This window comes from Dermacentor variabilis, chromosome 1 (assembly GCF_050947875.1).
Source record: "Dermacentor variabilis isolate Ectoservices chromosome 1, ASM5094787v1, whole genome shotgun sequence".
Taxonomy (NCBI): domain Eukaryota; kingdom Metazoa; phylum Arthropoda; class Arachnida; order Ixodida; family Ixodidae; genus Dermacentor; species Dermacentor variabilis.
In genome coordinates this window covers 46,300,321-46,317,396 of record NC_134568.1, presented here as the reverse complement: position 1 = coordinate 46,317,396, position 17,076 = coordinate 46,300,321, and the positions used below count along the sequence as shown (strand labels likewise).

The 17,076-nt window shown below is 45.7% G+C and overlaps 1 protein-coding gene across 1 annotated transcript in view; it reads right to left on the bottom strand.

Moving 5' to 3' along the window:
- The window catches only part of bchs (WD repeat and FYVE domain containing 3 bchs), a 245,728-nt gene that overhangs the window by 42,095 nt on the left and 186,557 nt on the right, over positions 1 to 17,076 (bottom strand). Inside the window, exons 53-58 of the mRNA XM_075687061.1 lie at positions 14,868 to 14,922; positions 14,177 to 14,296; positions 13,980 to 14,097; positions 13,761 to 13,867; positions 1,928 to 2,081; positions 1,712 to 1,803 (exon numbers count right to left, since the gene is read on the bottom strand). Of these exons, the coding sequence (XP_075543176.1) occupies positions 1,712 to 1,803; positions 1,928 to 2,081; positions 13,761 to 13,867; positions 13,980 to 14,097; positions 14,177 to 14,296; positions 14,868 to 14,922 (646 nt within the window). The remainder of the gene's footprint in view (positions 1 to 1,711; positions 1,804 to 1,927; positions 2,082 to 13,760; positions 13,868 to 13,979; positions 14,098 to 14,176; positions 14,297 to 14,867; positions 14,923 to 17,076) is intronic.

Below are 17,076 nucleotides of genomic sequence, written 5' to 3'. Positions count from 1 at the left end.
CGAGGCTAAAGATGGGGAGGGTATTTTGTAACATTGGTTTCCACTGTGACCTCCCCAGATCGAATGGAGGAAAGACTGGATATGTGCGGGTCGGCATGCAATTATGCGTACATTTCCGAGGTTACTCTGCTTTTGTCTATAGTTGTTCTAACCTCAATAGAGGAGCCATTCATTCACAAGAGCTTTGTGTTCCAAGTAAATTGTGCATCTTCACCAATGCAGGTGTGACGGCTCCAGAGCTTGCGCACCAAAGGTGAACACATGGATTTGTAAACATCATGTTGCTGTTCTACTGGCGGCTCCATCTTTTTTCCTTCAAAGTATATCTTCATTTCTAGTGCTTCACACCTCTGGCTGCAGCTGGTACATGACTCTGTGTGCTCTGCATCGACAGCGAACGCCAACACAGTGGTGTAATTACTGTCGATTTTGAGCTGGCCTTACATGAGCACTTGCTGCCGAGTCAAGGTGTGCGAAATAGACCAAGACTGGAAATTAGACTACTTGCTAAGAAATTAAGAACGGCTAAGCATGGGGGGGGGTGGAAGGAAACGGGCAGAGAACAGCAATGTATACACAAACGTACGAACAGCAAAGCAGCGCAAAAAACATGAAAGACACATGTCTCCCTTTGTCCATGATTTTCCTGCTCCTTCACCAAAGTACATGCATGACATACGCAAGTTTAACGCGTACAGCAAACTAACAAACTGCTATAGGAGTAGCAATAGAGAAGCTGTTACGTCTAGCTCCACATCTTTGCTTGCCACAGTGAGCTTTCGTTGTGGGGTGCATATTTAGTGCAATTTGCACTAGTTTTCTCCTTTATACTATGATGATGTCATGGATGTGACCTGCCTCATGCAAGAGGCAACATTTCCCAAGAGCAGATGCATGAAAATGTGTTTTCCAGTTTGTCAGGCCTGGGAAACCGCAGTGCAAAATCACTGGAAGCAGCTTGTGCGCGCTTCGTGCCTTCGCCAAGTCGTCTGTAGCGCATGCCACTGCTTTTACTGCTGCCAGTGGCAGTGCTGTTTGCCAGGGCACTGCTGGCACCTTACAACGAGCCCTCGTCGCCTATAGTACCAAGCACACAAACAAAACAAGTCTGTTAAAATAGCAAAATTGTCTAATAAATTGAATATGAATATATGAAGAAAAGAAGAAACTGGCTTTTAAATATGAAAGTGAACACTGGATAATTCTTAAATTGCAAAATAGCAAAATACAGAGGTTTGACAATGGCTACATTGTACAGATCCCTATTGCATGTGACACTGTGCAGAACTCAAAGTCCAGTATACTAATTAGGAATACAATTAAACCAGCATTTGCAGAACTGGGAGCACCTTGAAATTTAGTGTAATACTATACATATACACATACATACATACATACATACATACATACATACATACATACATACATACATACATACATACATACATACATAAAATTAACGAACATGTCCATGATGTGCCAAAGTCTAATTAATTTAAAAATGCTGATGTGTACACAGTTAAATTCTTAAACATGTAGAAACATTCTAGATTGGTAAATGTCTCAGAATGAGCTGGAATGAAATAGAAAGATAATTTGTCAACTTTCACACATATAGTTCTTGTTTTATACTTTTGGCCATTTAAACAAGTTGTTTTCACCGCAAGAACAGGTGCATTCAATATGAATTCAAAATCTGCATTGTTCATACCATTCGGTGCACTCGTATGAATTCCCGAGGGTCTCCCTTTGCCCAAGGTGGAAGCACTATGTTGTCGAGTTGAACGCCGTTCTGCTTGCAGCCTATTTAATGACCCAAAACAACCAAAACAACCATGGCATAAGCTAAATGTCACATAAGGCAATAGTGCAAGGATGTATAACGCAGAATGCTGTCTGTGCAAGAAAGTCAAAGACTTTAACGTACCCAGGTCAAACCGATTGCTGTTCAAAAGAAACTCGGGCAAATAGAAGAACTCGGGAATGAGTTCCTTGACATCAGCCATGTTGTGCTTTGAGGCAGAAAGCCAGGCATCTTTCACGCTGTGAAACATGCGGTCTGCCAAGTCAAAGTGGCCCCCCTAGGAAAGAGAAAGGAATTTCCTCAGAAACTCGACTTCCACAAAGAAGACAGCAGAAGACACGAAAATAGCTGAAAATATCTTTGGGTCAAACAAAAGTATTTGATCCAGCAATTAAGTGAACACGATAAAATGTCATACAGCAAGACAGCTCCAACTATGCATTAAGTGTAACAAAGATTTTTGTTCTTAAGCATCAGTAAAAGTAGGTACAGGCGAACCTGCTTTATAATAATATTGAAGTGCCAAGAAAATCTAGTTGTTATAAGTGATAACTGTCATAACCAGGTTGCACGAAAAAAGCAAAGCGGACATACATTCAAACATTAATTACACAGAAAGAAGTAGAGTTGAAGCTGCTTATAGCATTACTAGTTTTGACAATACTTGGGTGTAACAATGAGCTGCTGCTGCACTGTGAACTTTATGTTTTTTGGTAATATAAACTGCTTACTACAATGTTCCCTGCTGCATTATTGGCTATAACAATTAAAGGTGCCCTGAATCACCTTTTACTGAAGTTGAGAAATGCATTTGAAGCTAAATTAGACTACTTAAGAAATACTTTGCCGCAAAAAACACTTCAATGCGTTCAGCAGAAGCGGAGTTACTGGCAATCAAACATTCCATTTGTGGTACTTCCGCTCCTTCTTCAAAGACTTGCACTACGAGGCTACGGTGGAAAAGGGTGTGCCCTGTTATGTCTCAACACCACAAAGGCGTCAACTGGATGTTTGCCACGTGTCAAACCACCACCCCTCCTATCCAGACGTCAACGAAGCGTGAACACCGAGTGTTGAAGGGTCCTACGAAAGGCGCTCACCCCACCATTACCTGGAAACCTGAGAAAAGGATGAAAAGAACGGAGACAGCAACGACGAACTGAGTGTCGCTGGTTGCTTTTCGGCCACAGATTCCAAACCAGTCTCTTCGAAGGCAGAGTTACTGCAGGTTGTTGCGAGCATGCGCGTGCTATCGCAATGGAGTCATGATTATGATTTGCTGTTTGATTATGAACCTGACCTAGTAGGCGATGGGCTTGGTGGATTCCATGCCCTAATGCCACCTAAGCCGCAACAGCCCACAACGTTCCGCCTACTGAACGTCACCATGGTGCGTGGTTCAAATTTGATTTTGGATGTTCACGGAGATGCCACAATTTCCGATTTTGGTGCCTACAATGCGCCAAACGTGATTGTCCTCAGCGAGACGCAGTGCGCTCAGCCAGTGGACTCGTCATGGCACCCTGCGGCAGCCGCAGTACCTAAGGATCTAAGCTATGGAGCAGCTTCTGTATGGTTGTGCTATGTGGTGCGGACCAGCCTTGTCCTGCACCTACCTGACAGACGGACAGTAGCCACATCCAACTTGTGCATTTTGAAGCACTATCAATAGCTCAATACGAAGTGAAGTCTGCGAAGGAATCTGATCAGAATGGCCAGGAGTGAGCGCATGCTGGCAAGTGTGCGTATGGTCCGACCTGAAATTTTGCCTGGTTCGAGACTAGTTGAGTGTTCAAAACTAGTCGAAATTAGCAAGACCCGATGGTTATCACACCAATAAGCAGGGTGGCCAAAGTTGAATTCTTATGTGGCCGACCATGGCCGAGCACGAGCAGTTGATAGCCAGTTTCTTCCAGAAGTATGCAATTATTATTGAAATTTGAAAGCAGATTTTCGCTTACTTCTGCCTGTTTATTAAACTGCATCAATAAATATACACAGCAACAGTAGGAAGAAGCACACTGATCCAAATACCCTTTTTGATTGATGTCAGTGATTGGCCAAGAGCAGCCACGCATGGGAATCTGCTATATTACAAAATAAAGCATCCGGAAAAGAGTGAGGAGCAGGCTTCTATTGAAAAGAGAGCACTTGAGAGAAAGGTGAATTGGCACTCTGCTTGCAAGTTCCACGTGCCATGCACGACTGCAAAATTTGGCCGATATGTTTACAGCAGCATATGCTATCTGCAAACCATGTTTTTTCACCAAGCTCTAGGGGTGGTTCACGGCCCCTTTCAATCTGGCTACTGGGTGTCTACAACAAAAAGAAAAGAAAGGTGAAATCCAGGAAAAGAAAAAAAAAATGCTAGCCGCTTTATTTCACCAGCCTTTGTGCCGCACACCCAGCACGGCATGATGACTTCGTTACCCGTCTCCTTTGTGGGTGTGGCAAATGGGCTTGTGTTTCTTTTGTTTCTTTTTTTTTAAGGATTTTTTTTTCAGTGCACACATCTAGTAGCTACATTTATTTGTCATAACTGATAACACGGCATGGGAGCATTGTAGTAAGCGGTTTATTTTACCACAGAGCAGATACAAAAGTTGACGGTGCATCGGCTGTTCACTGCTATATCCAATACATTGTTAAAACCGGTATCGTTATAAGTGGGTTCGTCTGAACATTTCATTACACACAAACAAACCTTTCAGCTGCATCAGAGCAACATGGATCAATATTATGAAACAAAGAAAGGGTATCAAAATACTGCTTAAAGGGACCCTCGAACACTTTTCAGGTCTCCATCGTTCTAGGGCAGTCTGCGTAGACTAATGGCTGGAGAGATAAATGCAACAAGAATGGCAGCGACAGGGGTATGCAGTCTGAAGTCTTCGGCAAATAAATTTCAAAATACAAAAAACTACCTTCAACTCGAATTTTGTGCAGTCTCCTGAGTCCATTTCTCTCACCCACAGACGTAATTCCTTGCTGCCAATGGTAAGAGCTTGGAGTGCCTATGTAGCAAAAGTTTGCATTCTATGGTTGCCCATTCAATGTTCACGGGCTCTGGTGTGATGGTAGAGTTGTTAATATGTTAACAAACCATGTGGAGTCACACCATACTGTTTTGTTTACAGTGCTGCAGGGAAGGCTGCAGTAAGTAATAAGCTTCCCTGACGATAATGGACTGAGAGGTACAGTTGCCGCATCCAGTCGAGCATCCTGGAACTGCGCAATGTCTCTTTTATTCTTTCGTAGCCTGCACACGAAGTTCCACTCAGCAACGTGAGCAACGAAAAGGGTACGGCAACAATGATGCACTGAGGTGAGAAACTTGCCCCGCCTAAACAACAATCATAAATGTATTGTAGGTGTACAAGCAAAACAAGGTAATGAGCCTGCGAGGCTGCTTCTGAGCGTACACAAAAGAGAAGAGAACCTTTCAAATAGGTACACTACTTGTGTGTGCACTTCTCTATAACATAGAGCAATGGGCAAAAGCCAGAGGTGAAAGAGCAGCCAGTTCCCCTACCAAGTTTTGTAGTAGTTGTGTTTTATTTTTACGACTGTATCTGTTTGCGTTAACTAAATATACAGCAAACAAAAATAAAACGAAATCTTAATTTATCATGTTTTTGCTGCAGTGCAGTGGCTATCTGCAACTTCGTTTTTAACTAATCACAGAGGAGTGAGTGGTGACATTGATGATGCGGTCGGCAGCGATGTAGTGATTTGTTCGCATGATTACAATATTGTTACGTGTGGAAAGACAGTGACGAAAGAGGCTATTTATAGGCTATTTACACTGGAGCCAGAGAGCCAGGCCGACATTCGCTCAGGCCAAGGGCACAGACCCACTTTGTCGTTCTGTCGGCGGCTTGTCTCTTGAGCATCTCACGATAATATCGTAATACTAGCCCCCCCCCCCCTCCCGACGGCAAAAGCGCCGCCACGGTGCTGTTAAATTTCCAAGGCCCGTAGGGCTTGAGTCAGGCGACGTGGACAATGTCACTGGTTGCCACAGCGGAGGATGTAGTGGGCGTGGCTAGAACGATTTCATAGGTAACATTGGTCACGTGGCGGAGCACGCGATACGGGCCTGTGTAACAGGAAAGCAGTTTTTCACAAAGGCCAACTTTACGTGATGGTGACCAAAGCAACACGAGGGTGCCGGGCGCAAAATGGACATCACGGTGATGGAGGTTGTAGCGTTGCTTCTGTTTGTCTTGAGACACTTGTAGACGAGTGCGCGCAAGTTGGCGGCCATGGTCAGCATGGGCGATTACATCACGGGCGTAATCGCTAGTTGAAGATGTGGTGGACGGAAGCACAGTGTCCAGTGGTAGCGTCGGTTCTCGGCCATACAAGAGGTAAAATGGGGAAAAGCCAGCAGTTTCGAGACGGGAAGGGTTGCACGCAAAGGTAATGTAAGGTAGAGCCAAGGTCCCAGTCATGGTGGTCGTCTGAAATGTATTTGGATAGCATGTCTGTAAGGGTGCAGTTCAAATGCTCAGTGAGGCCGTTCGTTTGAGGGTGGTAGGAGGTGGTAAATTTATGCTGTATTGAGCAGGCACGCATGATGTCATCAATGTCTTTGGCCAAAAAAGTACAGCCACGGTCTTTTAGCAATTGACGCAGAGCACCACGCATCAAAATGATATCATGTAGGAGGAAGTCCGCAACATCAGTTGCGCAGCTGGTCAGAAGAGCGCAGGTTACGACGTAGCAAGTCGCATAGTCCGCCGTGACTGCAACCCACTTGTTTCCTGATGTAGATTCTGCAAATGGGCCGAGAAGGTCCAAGCTGACACGATGGAAGGGCTCGGCAGGGATGTTGGGCAGCTGTAAGTAACCAGCTGGGAAGGAAGGAAAAACTTTATTGCTCTATTTACAGCTTTCAGTGGCTAACAAAGGTCTTCATGTTTTACTGAAGTCTCCTTCGTCTTCAGTGGTCGGCGCCCCTATTCCAGAGCACCGCAGAGCCTGGCCACTTTGAGAGCGTGCTGCACCAATCCTTTTTGGACTGTGCGGAGCTGGGAAGGCTTCTTGCATCGTTGGCAAAGTTCACAAGCAGCGACGTAACATTGTACGGAACGGGCAAGGCCTGGCCAGAAGAAACGGCGATGTACACGGTCATAGGTTTGAGATATGCCGAGATGGCCTGCCGTCGGTGTGTCGTGAAGCTCTTCTAGAATGGTGGAGTGGAGGTGTTTAGGTATTACAAATAGGAACTCAGAGCCGTCCAGATGAAGGTTAGGACGGTACAGAATACCGTTGTGGAGGACGAAGAGGTGTAGAGTAGCATCGGCCGGAGAGTATTCAAAACGGTCGATGAGTGCTCTGATGTAGGCGTCACGGCGTTGTTCGTCGGCAAAATGAAGCAGCTGTGATACAGAGAATACGCAAGCAGCACTGGTAATATTGTAGGAGTCAGAGTCGTCAACAGGGTAACACGACAAGCTGTCAGCGTCTTGGTGCAGGCGGCCAGACTTGTACACCACGGAAAATGAAAATTCTTGTAGTCTCAAAGCCTATTGACCAAGCCGGCCTGTAGGATCTTTTTTAGCGATGAGAGCCAGCAGAGAGTAAGATGGTCAGTGACTACGGAAAAAGGGCGACCATAAAGGTAAGGACAGAACTTCGCAACCGCCCAGACAACAGCAAGGCATTCTCGTTCCGTAATGGAATAGTTGCGCTCCGATGGTGCTAGGAGGCAGCTCACATAAGCAATAACGCGATCTTGGCCACGCTGACGCCGGGTTAAGACGGCACCTACGCCATGACCGCTGGCATCTGTCTGCAATTCTGTACGGGCATCAGGGCCGGAGTGGGCGAGAATGGGTGGTGAGGTTAGAAGAGTGATGAGATGAGAGAAGGCGGCGGCTTCCGAAGTACCCCACGAGAATTTTACGCCTTTCTTCAAAAGATTAGTGAGGGGTCTAGAAATCGCCGCAAAATCTTGAACAAAACGACAAAAGTATGAGCACAGCCCTACAAAACTTCAAACGTCTGCAGCTGCCTTTGGAACCGGAAAGTCTCGGACAGCGTGAGTTTTGTTGGGATCACGCTGTACTCCGGAAGCATCAATGAGATGGCCCAGAAGAGTAATTTGGCGGTGGCCAAAACGACATTTGGACGAGTTAAGTTGCAGCTTCGCCTTTCGAAATACATCAAGTATAGTTGTTAGACGCTCAAGGTGAGTGTCGAACGTTGGCGAGAAGACGATGACGGTCGTCGAAGTAGCAGAGATATGTGGACCATTTGAAACCTCGGAGCAAGGAGTCCCTCGTACGCTCAAAGGTAGCAGGGGCGTTGCATAATCCAAATGCATTATTTTAAATTGGTATAGGCCATCAGGTGTGATGAACGCGGTTTTTTCTCTGTCCATATCGTCAACAGCAATGTGCCAGTATCCAGAACGAAGATCAATAGAAGAGAAATAGGCAGAGCCGTAAAGGCAGTCAAGGGCATCATCTATACGTGGGAGCGGGTAGACGTGTTTCTTAAAAATGTTGTTCAGATGACGGTAGTCTACACAGAAGCGTCACATGCTATCCTTCTTCTTAACCAACACCACAGGTGATGCCCAGGGACACGAAGAAGGCTCAATGATGTTTTTATCTAGCATTTTGTTCACTTCACTTTGAATTACTTGGCGTTCCAACGTAGAAAATTGTTACGGTCATCAGCGAATAGGTGTAGCATCGCCAATAAGAATCCGATGCTTGACCGTGAGCGCCTGGCCTAAAGGGCGATCGTCGAAGTCGAAAATATCTCGGTAGGACAACAATACTTGGCAAAGGTCTTCAGTCTACGCACAGGACAGGTCCGTCACAACCATTTTCTTTATGTTGGGATCGACGCCCGAGACTGGCACAGGGGGCCTGCTGAGCTTGCAAGAGCCATCGGTCGATAACGCTGCCACGTGATGGTCGCCAAGACAATCAACGTTGGCAAGGCAAATACCTTGCGGTAGAATTTTCTTTGTCAATCCAAAGTCAAAGATAGGCATGCGAGTGTTGTTCATAGTAACAGTAAGTGTACTGTGAGGCACGGTAGTGTCAAATTGTAGTGGAATGTCGGGCAGAGGAGTGACGAGGTACTCGCCATCAGGAACTGGTGGGGAAGACAACAGTTCAATATAAGCTATTGACTTTGGTGGAAGGCGAAGAAAGCCGGTGGGGCATAAGCGGCACTGGGGTGCGTCAGAAGGTTCCGCGAGGATCGGCAACTCAAAGCGAAGGGTACTGGCAGAGCAGTCAATAAGAGCAGAATGCGCGGAGAGAAAATCAAGGCTGAGAATGAGGTCGTGGGGGCAATGAGCAATCACGGTGAAGAGGACAGGAGTGTGGCGGCCGGCGATGCTAACACATGCCGTACACATGCCGATGATAGGCACAGTACCGCCATCCGCAATGCGGCTGACACGTGCCGACGCTCGGGTGAGGAGCTTGTTCAGTTGTCGTCGCAAGGCAGCACTCATAATAGAAAGATGTGCTCCTGTATCCATCAGTGCCGTGACAGGATAGCCGTGACAGTATAGCCGTCAACGTCAAAAAGGTTTTGGTTCGTAGGTAACGTGAGCAGATGATTTGAGGGCAGGGTTGACAATGCAGCTTCACCTCCAGAAGCTGCAGTGCCTAGTTTTCTGGCTGGATCCGGAAGGCGATAGGCAGCGAAGAGAAGCGACGGGGTTGGGGCGAATGAGACTGATGGCATCGAGGTGAGGGCGAGAGGCTGTAGCGAATGTTTGGAGCAGGAGCCTCAGCGGCAATGGGTTCATGGCGGGTAGTACAGGGAACCGAAGGTCCAAAGGTGCGGGAATAAGCAGCAGCGTATGTCCGAGGAGGTGGTGGCCATCGGTTGCGGCAGTGACGAGCGACATGGCCGATGCGACAGCAGTGGAAGCAGATCGGCCTGTCATCAGGGGTACGCCATTCGGACGGGTTGCGGCAAGATGTGGCAGAAAAAGACTGCCGGGGATGAGGAGGGCCGCTAGAGAACTGGGGAACGCTGGGTTGAGAAGTTGAACACACGGAGTTCAGACACATGTTCTCAAATTCCTGTCTGAAGACGGCCTGAATCATCGCAATTGTGGTTGCTGGTGGATCGGGAGGCGTCACTGAGAAAGCTGGCGAACAGGTGGCCTTGAGTTCGCGGCAAACAATACGGGTTACGTCGTCACAGGTGGTACAGTCACAGTCTGACACAGTTGTCACATTCTGACGCGGTCGACCCTCACATGTTGACGTAGCAGCAATGTTGGGTAGCCGCGTGATGTGGTGTGAGATATGGCAGCTCTTCGCTTGTTCAAGGCGACGGCATTCTTTTATGATGGCATCGATAGTCGAGACGTTGCCGAAAACAAGCAAATTGAATTGATGCGCCACTTTATCTGCTTCAGACATAGCACTGTCAGCTTTGCGGCATAGAGTGACTATGAAACGTATGGCTCTGTAGCTGTCTGAACACGAGTCACAAGAGCCTTTCTCGCGGCAACCTTGCGCCCAATGGGGTCGCCGAACAGTTTCCGTAGCTTTTCTTTGAAATTGTCCCAACTGCTTATCTTGTCGTCATGCGTTTGGTGCCACACACGTGGGGTGCCGCCGAGATAAAAGATGACAATGGCAAGCATAATGGTTGGGTCCTATCTGTTATTAGCGCTGGCATGTTCATAGAGCTTGATCCATTCGTCAACATCCTGTCCCTCGAGGCCAGAGAGCACACCAGGGTCGCGATGTTGGGCAACCGTGACGATTGGAGCAGTCAGACAAGCCAAAGCCGTTGCAGAGGCAGGCTCGTCACCGGGAGGCATGGTGACAAGCTCGATGTACTGACCACTTCCGAGTTCCGTGGCGAGGACGTGGTTCGCTAACCTCCACCAGAATGTTACATGTGGAAAGACACAGACGAAAGAGGGTATTTACAGGCCATTTACACTGGAGCCAGAGAGCCAGGCCGACACGCGCGCGCCAAGGGCACAGACCCACTTCGTCTTCTCGTGGCGGCTTGTCTCTTGAGCATCTCGCAATAATATCATAAGAATATTAAATACAGTGAACTATCGTTAAGACAAGCTTGGTTAAGCCAAATTCTCGTGCATAACGAAGAACATGGGAACGTTTGTTTGGTTTTCCATAGATCCAATGAAAAAAAAAAATCCACCTAAGATGAACTGGCTCAAATGTGCTCTTCAGTTAAGATGAACATTTGTAGTGGCCGCCACCGCTACTGATCCTAGAGGCTAGGGTGCCTCGATGCGCCGCGCTCGCATCAAGGTACCTTTCTGGAGGCCTGTGGTACACATCGCCTGTGGACAGAGGCAAAACAAGAGGAGGAAACAAAAAGAGACAGTGACGTTTCACTTCGCGAATGCGGGTGATGTGTAAGCATATGGGTGCTATAGCGCATACGAAGCTATTGGCCCTCGGTGTGCCGACACTGTCCGCATCACAAATCGTATTCAAGGCAGGGTTCGGGTTCGTGTGGCCATGCCATATGCAGCAGCCGTCAGAGTAGAACGCCCCCTTGTGAACATCACTTACTAACTAAAATAACAAGCAAAATGCCATCGTGTTCAGGCAAACATGAACCCATCACACTCAATCAGCGGACACTCGCTGTCAAAACGCTGGCATGGGGAATCACGGCAGTAGCAGCGAGTGAAGTGACCTTCATGGCTGTCGATCACTTCAACGCAAACTGAGCGGTGAGAACACTGTGCACGCAAAGCTACGAGCCATTGACCGACCTAGACTGTGCCCCCAAAGCAGATCGTGTTCAAGATAAAGCCCACGCGACCGCGCGTGGTCGAATTACAACACCCACCTCCCTCCCCTTGCCATGTGTGTAACGGAAGCAGGCACACTTCCCCCCGCCCCCCATTTTCTCCTTTGTGCACGCGAGATTGAGCCACATCGTTGGCTCACCATTGCATGCTTTCACTCACACACACAGCAAATGGCATGGAGGACAACGTTATCACAAGACGAAACCGGAATGTCTGTATCGCAAACGAAACCTGTAGCAACTGCCAGAGGAGGTCAAGCCAGCGTGCCTCTGCCTACCTTCCTCCTCCACGACGCTTTGCCTCGTTTCTCCTTCCCCACTTCGCTCATAATCACTGGGACTTTCCTCTAGGCTGCGTTGCTTCACTGCGCACTCAGCGGACTCCATACTTTTGCTAGCTTGGAGCCTGCACCGATGACCTGTGAGGCGGTAGATCCCTACTTTAACTCCCTAGTGAACTTTTTCCAGCAGTACGAAGGCACAGAAGGATATTTAAGGTGAGATGACATCGTTTGTGGCTGCTCCCCGATTTGCACAGAATCGCCAAACATCCACTGTGGACTGGATGAAACCAAGTAAGAGTACCACTTGAAAACACCTTTCTATTAAGTTCAGCTAAATAAATGCTTTTTATGCCATTTTTTCCCCGTTTTAAGTCTTCATTTACTGTTTTGAAGAAAGATATTTGGATGCACCTGGTCATGTTGCCAATTATTCCTGTGGTAAGATGAACTGATCAGACGAACAAATTTTCATGATCCCTTTGAGTTCGTCTTAAAGGAAGTCTACTGTATTTTGATAATTAATCTATGCAAAAAGCATCTCCAACCGTCAGTCTACACAACCTGCTGAAGATGGTGGCTTGAAAAGTGTTCAAGGGCCCCTTTAAAAGGTAAAAAACACTTAGCTCCAAGACACTGGAACTAGATGTCACGACAGAGCCAGTGAAGGCGGAGCTTAGCCTCGATTTCTCGGCGAATGAGTTGAGAAGAAAAATACTGGCTAGGGAGGAGGGCAACTTGTAATCGTCTAAAGCTCTCTTAATATGAGACACTTCACTTAAATTGTGATGTGAATGATTTACAGTAGCTGTACTCTACATGTCTACAAAATGTATCCAAACCTTTCAGGGACTCTTTAAGATGAAAATGACTGAACATCTGGCTAAAGTGCATGCAGTAATCTGTGTCATGATAAAGGTGCGTTCATTTCGAGCTGCAGCTTATAGCATCATCCATCAGCAAAGTGGAGATACTGAATAAAGAAAAAAAAGTCTTAATTTTGTCTGAAAGCCGAAGCATTGACAGCGATAGAAAAGTATTAGACAACTACAGAAAGTAATGTTGCAGTTAAGCAGCCTTATAAATTGCAGTAAACATTTACTTACTAATTAAATTAATAAGCATGATGTCATGTACGCATAGGCAAAATAAAAAGATCTCACTCGATGAGCATGAACACTCACTCTCAGAATGCTGGCACGATGAAGAGCGTGGGCATTGGAGAGCAAACACTAATTCATGCTGCCTTTCACTTCAATGTGTCGTCAAAACTTGAGACTATGCGACCTCCAACACAAGGCATGTGGGAGAACAGCGCACATGAAGCCATCAGTCATACAGGCTCGCCCGAGCTTTGCACCCTCTGCAGATTGCCTCCTAGGCAGTGCGCACGGGTCGCTTATGCTCTCAGTAGTCTGAGGAGCCATGCGCAGCCATGGCTGGGATAGAGAAGGAGACGTGTGCTCACCCCCCCCCCCCCCTTTTTTTGTGTGCGCTTATTGAGCACGTGGGAGAACAGTGCACATCAAGCCATCATCTTTCTTGACTCACCTTTGCAAGTTTTCCCCTTGCACCCATAGCATATGGCGTGTGAAAGTAAATGTGACACTTTTGCCCTGTTACAAGGAGCAGGGCAAAAGTGCCATGACTGGCTCTATAAGTGCCTTTGAAGATGTCAACGATGAAAAAAAACTTATCGGTGCTGAGGTACAAAAAGTGGTGATGAAAAAAATGCAATATAAAATTAAAATGTGTGTGTCCATATGCAGTGTATAGCTGCATTGCAGTGCAATGTTAGTGCATACCAATTCACTGTGCCAAACTACTCAAGTTTTTTTTTTAATGATCCATCAAACAAAACTACATATAAAAAAAGGAAACATCACCTGTAGTCTCAGAAAGTGCTGCGTGAAAGGCTCCATTCGAACCAGATAGGAGGCCACAATCATAGCGGATGAATAAAATGTACCATAATGATAGGGAGGTGTCTCTCCTAAAAAGAAAAAAGTCAGCATATGTGGTACACAAATTCAGATGTATTCAGGAGCAACAGATTTCTGCTGGCTTTAGGAGAAGCAATTACATAAAGTGAGAAAAGAACCAACCGTGAGGGTCATCCCATTCTCGGTAACGCTTTTTGAATTGTTCGAGACGATCACTTGTCTGAGCACCCATCGGTTTGCTGAAGTCGCGGAAAGTTGATGAATCATTCAGATCTAGTTCCTGCACAGGCATATGAACAAGTTTCATTAGGTGAACTGGAACAAAATACAGATTGAGTATCAAAAGAAAAGCTACTTGCTTCTGAGTCATAATCAGCAAGAACCCAAGGGAAGACTGGGTATTGCATGAGGTCATTGTATGACCTGCCTGCCAATGTGTTCAAATGCATCAGGTACTGGAAATTGCTGATCTCGCCCCTCTGAAAAATAGTATGAGCAACTTTTCACAGCACTGCAGTTTAATAACCCACTACAATGGTATTGATCCACTTAAAAATATATACACTAGCCTTAACTTTCACTGCAAACTACGGCAAATTCAACGTAACTCATGCAGAAAGCTAAATGGAGCTTCGTTATTATTTTGAGAGTTTAATTTACTAGTTTAGCCCCTGTAAATTTTTACTGACCCTAAGATAAAATTACATGCAAAGGCCAGTGATCTTATTCTGTCTTGCAGTGCCAAGGCGTATTCTTATATCATACTTTATACCTTCAAAAATTAGAAAGGAAATTTCACAATCAACCTCATACAGCTTACATAAAAGAAAACCTGGTATACATTAGCCTAAGAGTCAGGTATACCATACAGAGCTCAGTTACTTTTAGCATATGGAAATTTCTTCTTTCATTTTCTGCCAAACAGCTTTTGATGGTCCCTTGGCCTAAAAAACTACATTTGTAGTACTTATCCCATGCCCTCTCTTTTTGCGGCACTTATCAAATGCTCTACATAACACATCATAGCTTTCTTTACCAGATTTTACTCACCAGCCATCGCTGTGTTACCGACGTCTCTCCTATGAGGTTGCTTAGCAAACTTGCCCTAAAAGATAAGGACATTTTCAAGCCACATAAAAATACAGGAGAAAACTGCTAATCACTTGAAGGTAAAAAAAAATAAGAAAGTGAGACCCAGAAACTACTCGTACAGTGTTCATGTTTCTCAGTGCTCTAGTATTTAGCACCTGAATGCAAGTGTGAATACAAGTGAACATGCAATAATTCCTTCGAGTCATTGTATGCCCACAAAGCAATGCTTGTATTTTTAAGTTTACATGATGGCAATAAAACTTTGCAGTCTCATGCTACAGTACTAAAAATCAGAAGGGGGCACTGACGCATGTCAAGTGGGTGCAGGTGGCATTAGGCAGATACTGAGATTTTCTTGAGTGTCAGCACCAACACTGAGGCACTACTTTATTTCTGACACTTAGGGGGCAAAAGAAAAAAAAAGTAGTTTTATTTTATCTTAGCACCTAGATGTACTTGTTGAAAACTAAAAAAACATGCGATGGACATGTTACTGATGCCGTGGACAAAGCAATTTTAGAACACCAATATATAAGAAAAACTGTAAAATTACACATGACAACATTCATAGAATGTTCTCTTGTGGCACGTATCATTAAAAAAAAAGAAAACACTGCTAGGCTGAACACACATAACAATCAGTGTTTCTTTTAAACCTTTAGAAGACACTTTGGGTCTCCAAAAAAAAAAAAAAAATATGTGGTTTTGCATGCCAAAACTACGATTTGATTGTGAGGCATGCTGTAACGAGGGACTCGGGAATAATTTGGACCACCAGCGTCTTTTTAACGTCCACCTAAATCTAAGTACATGGGTGTTTTTGCATTTTGCCCCCTCGAAATGCAGCCGCCGTGGCCGTGATTTGATCCCACGACCTTGTGTGTGCTTAGCAGCCCAACACCATTGCCACTAATCAACCACTGGTTGGTCCTCTAAGTTTCCAGTTCATGCATGATTTTGGTAACTTGCCCTGAGTGATCACTGGAGAAGTGTCATTTTGTTTCCACTGCAGTGAAAGGAGCCAACAGCCTGTATGAATTGCCTTGTGTTAATAATCATTAATGTAATCGTGGGACTTGGTCTTGAAACTGCACAGTGGGCTATAAGGGATGCCATAGTAGAGGGCTCCAGATTAATTCTGACCACCTGGGGTTCGTTAACATCCCACTTCCTCCAGCATATCGCAATGGAGCACGATTGCAGACCGCGATCCACACCCGGGGCTGGCTGGGGCGCAGCGGAGGTTCACAATGCCCCCTTCTCATTTTGCTATCACTTCTGAGAAATCAAAACAGCCCTCTCGCACAAGTAAAAAGGTATTGAAGAGTACCCTCGATTGAGATGTGCTTTCTGGCTGCTAAATATTACCACCAGGATTACATTACTGTCTCGCGAGCGAGCTCCTTGCCTGACCAGCCAGATGTAACAAGATGAACCTTCTTATCACTATTATGGAGCAGATGAACCTTCTCCAAGTGCTTATTGCTTACTGTACTACTCTCAGCAATAAATACTGTTTGAGTATACACCGCTGTTTTGGCTTGTTCGGCCAAACAAGTAGTGGTGATTTACCTGCACGAAGGGTTGGGGATGCGTTATGGAGCTATTGAGCATGGTTATAACCGGAGCTTTCCTTCAGTCCTAGCAGCATGCAGGGCATACTATCTATCTTGGTGCCCAATGCGAGGCTGTTGGAACATCAAACGACAGTTCTGTTTGAAACTAGACAACCTTTATTTGAACCAAATGAGTGTGGGACTAGCATGAATTTCGACTGCTAAATTTAGCGGCATGCTTTCTTGACAGCGATGCGATGGCTGCTGTCCTTATTCTAAGCCTTTTCACAAGCGTTTGTAAGTGCATTCTTCGGTACAAGAGCCACACGGTCTGTATCCTGGGAGTGTGAGGCATAAAGCCCATGGAGCATCGGCATGCCTGAAGTAAATGAATACCAGCTGGTTTCTCTAAAGATCAGCAAACCATGTCCGGTCGACATTTTTAAATTATGCGAAAAAGATTTATAATATAGTTTTTGGGGCGGCAAAAGCGAATTCAAGCTTAGTTTCTTGACAAAACAATTATTTTTCTTGGAAAGAAATCCCTACATTTCTTGTGTCACAGGCCACCATCCGCGAACTGTGCATTAGTGGCACTTTCCCAAATGATT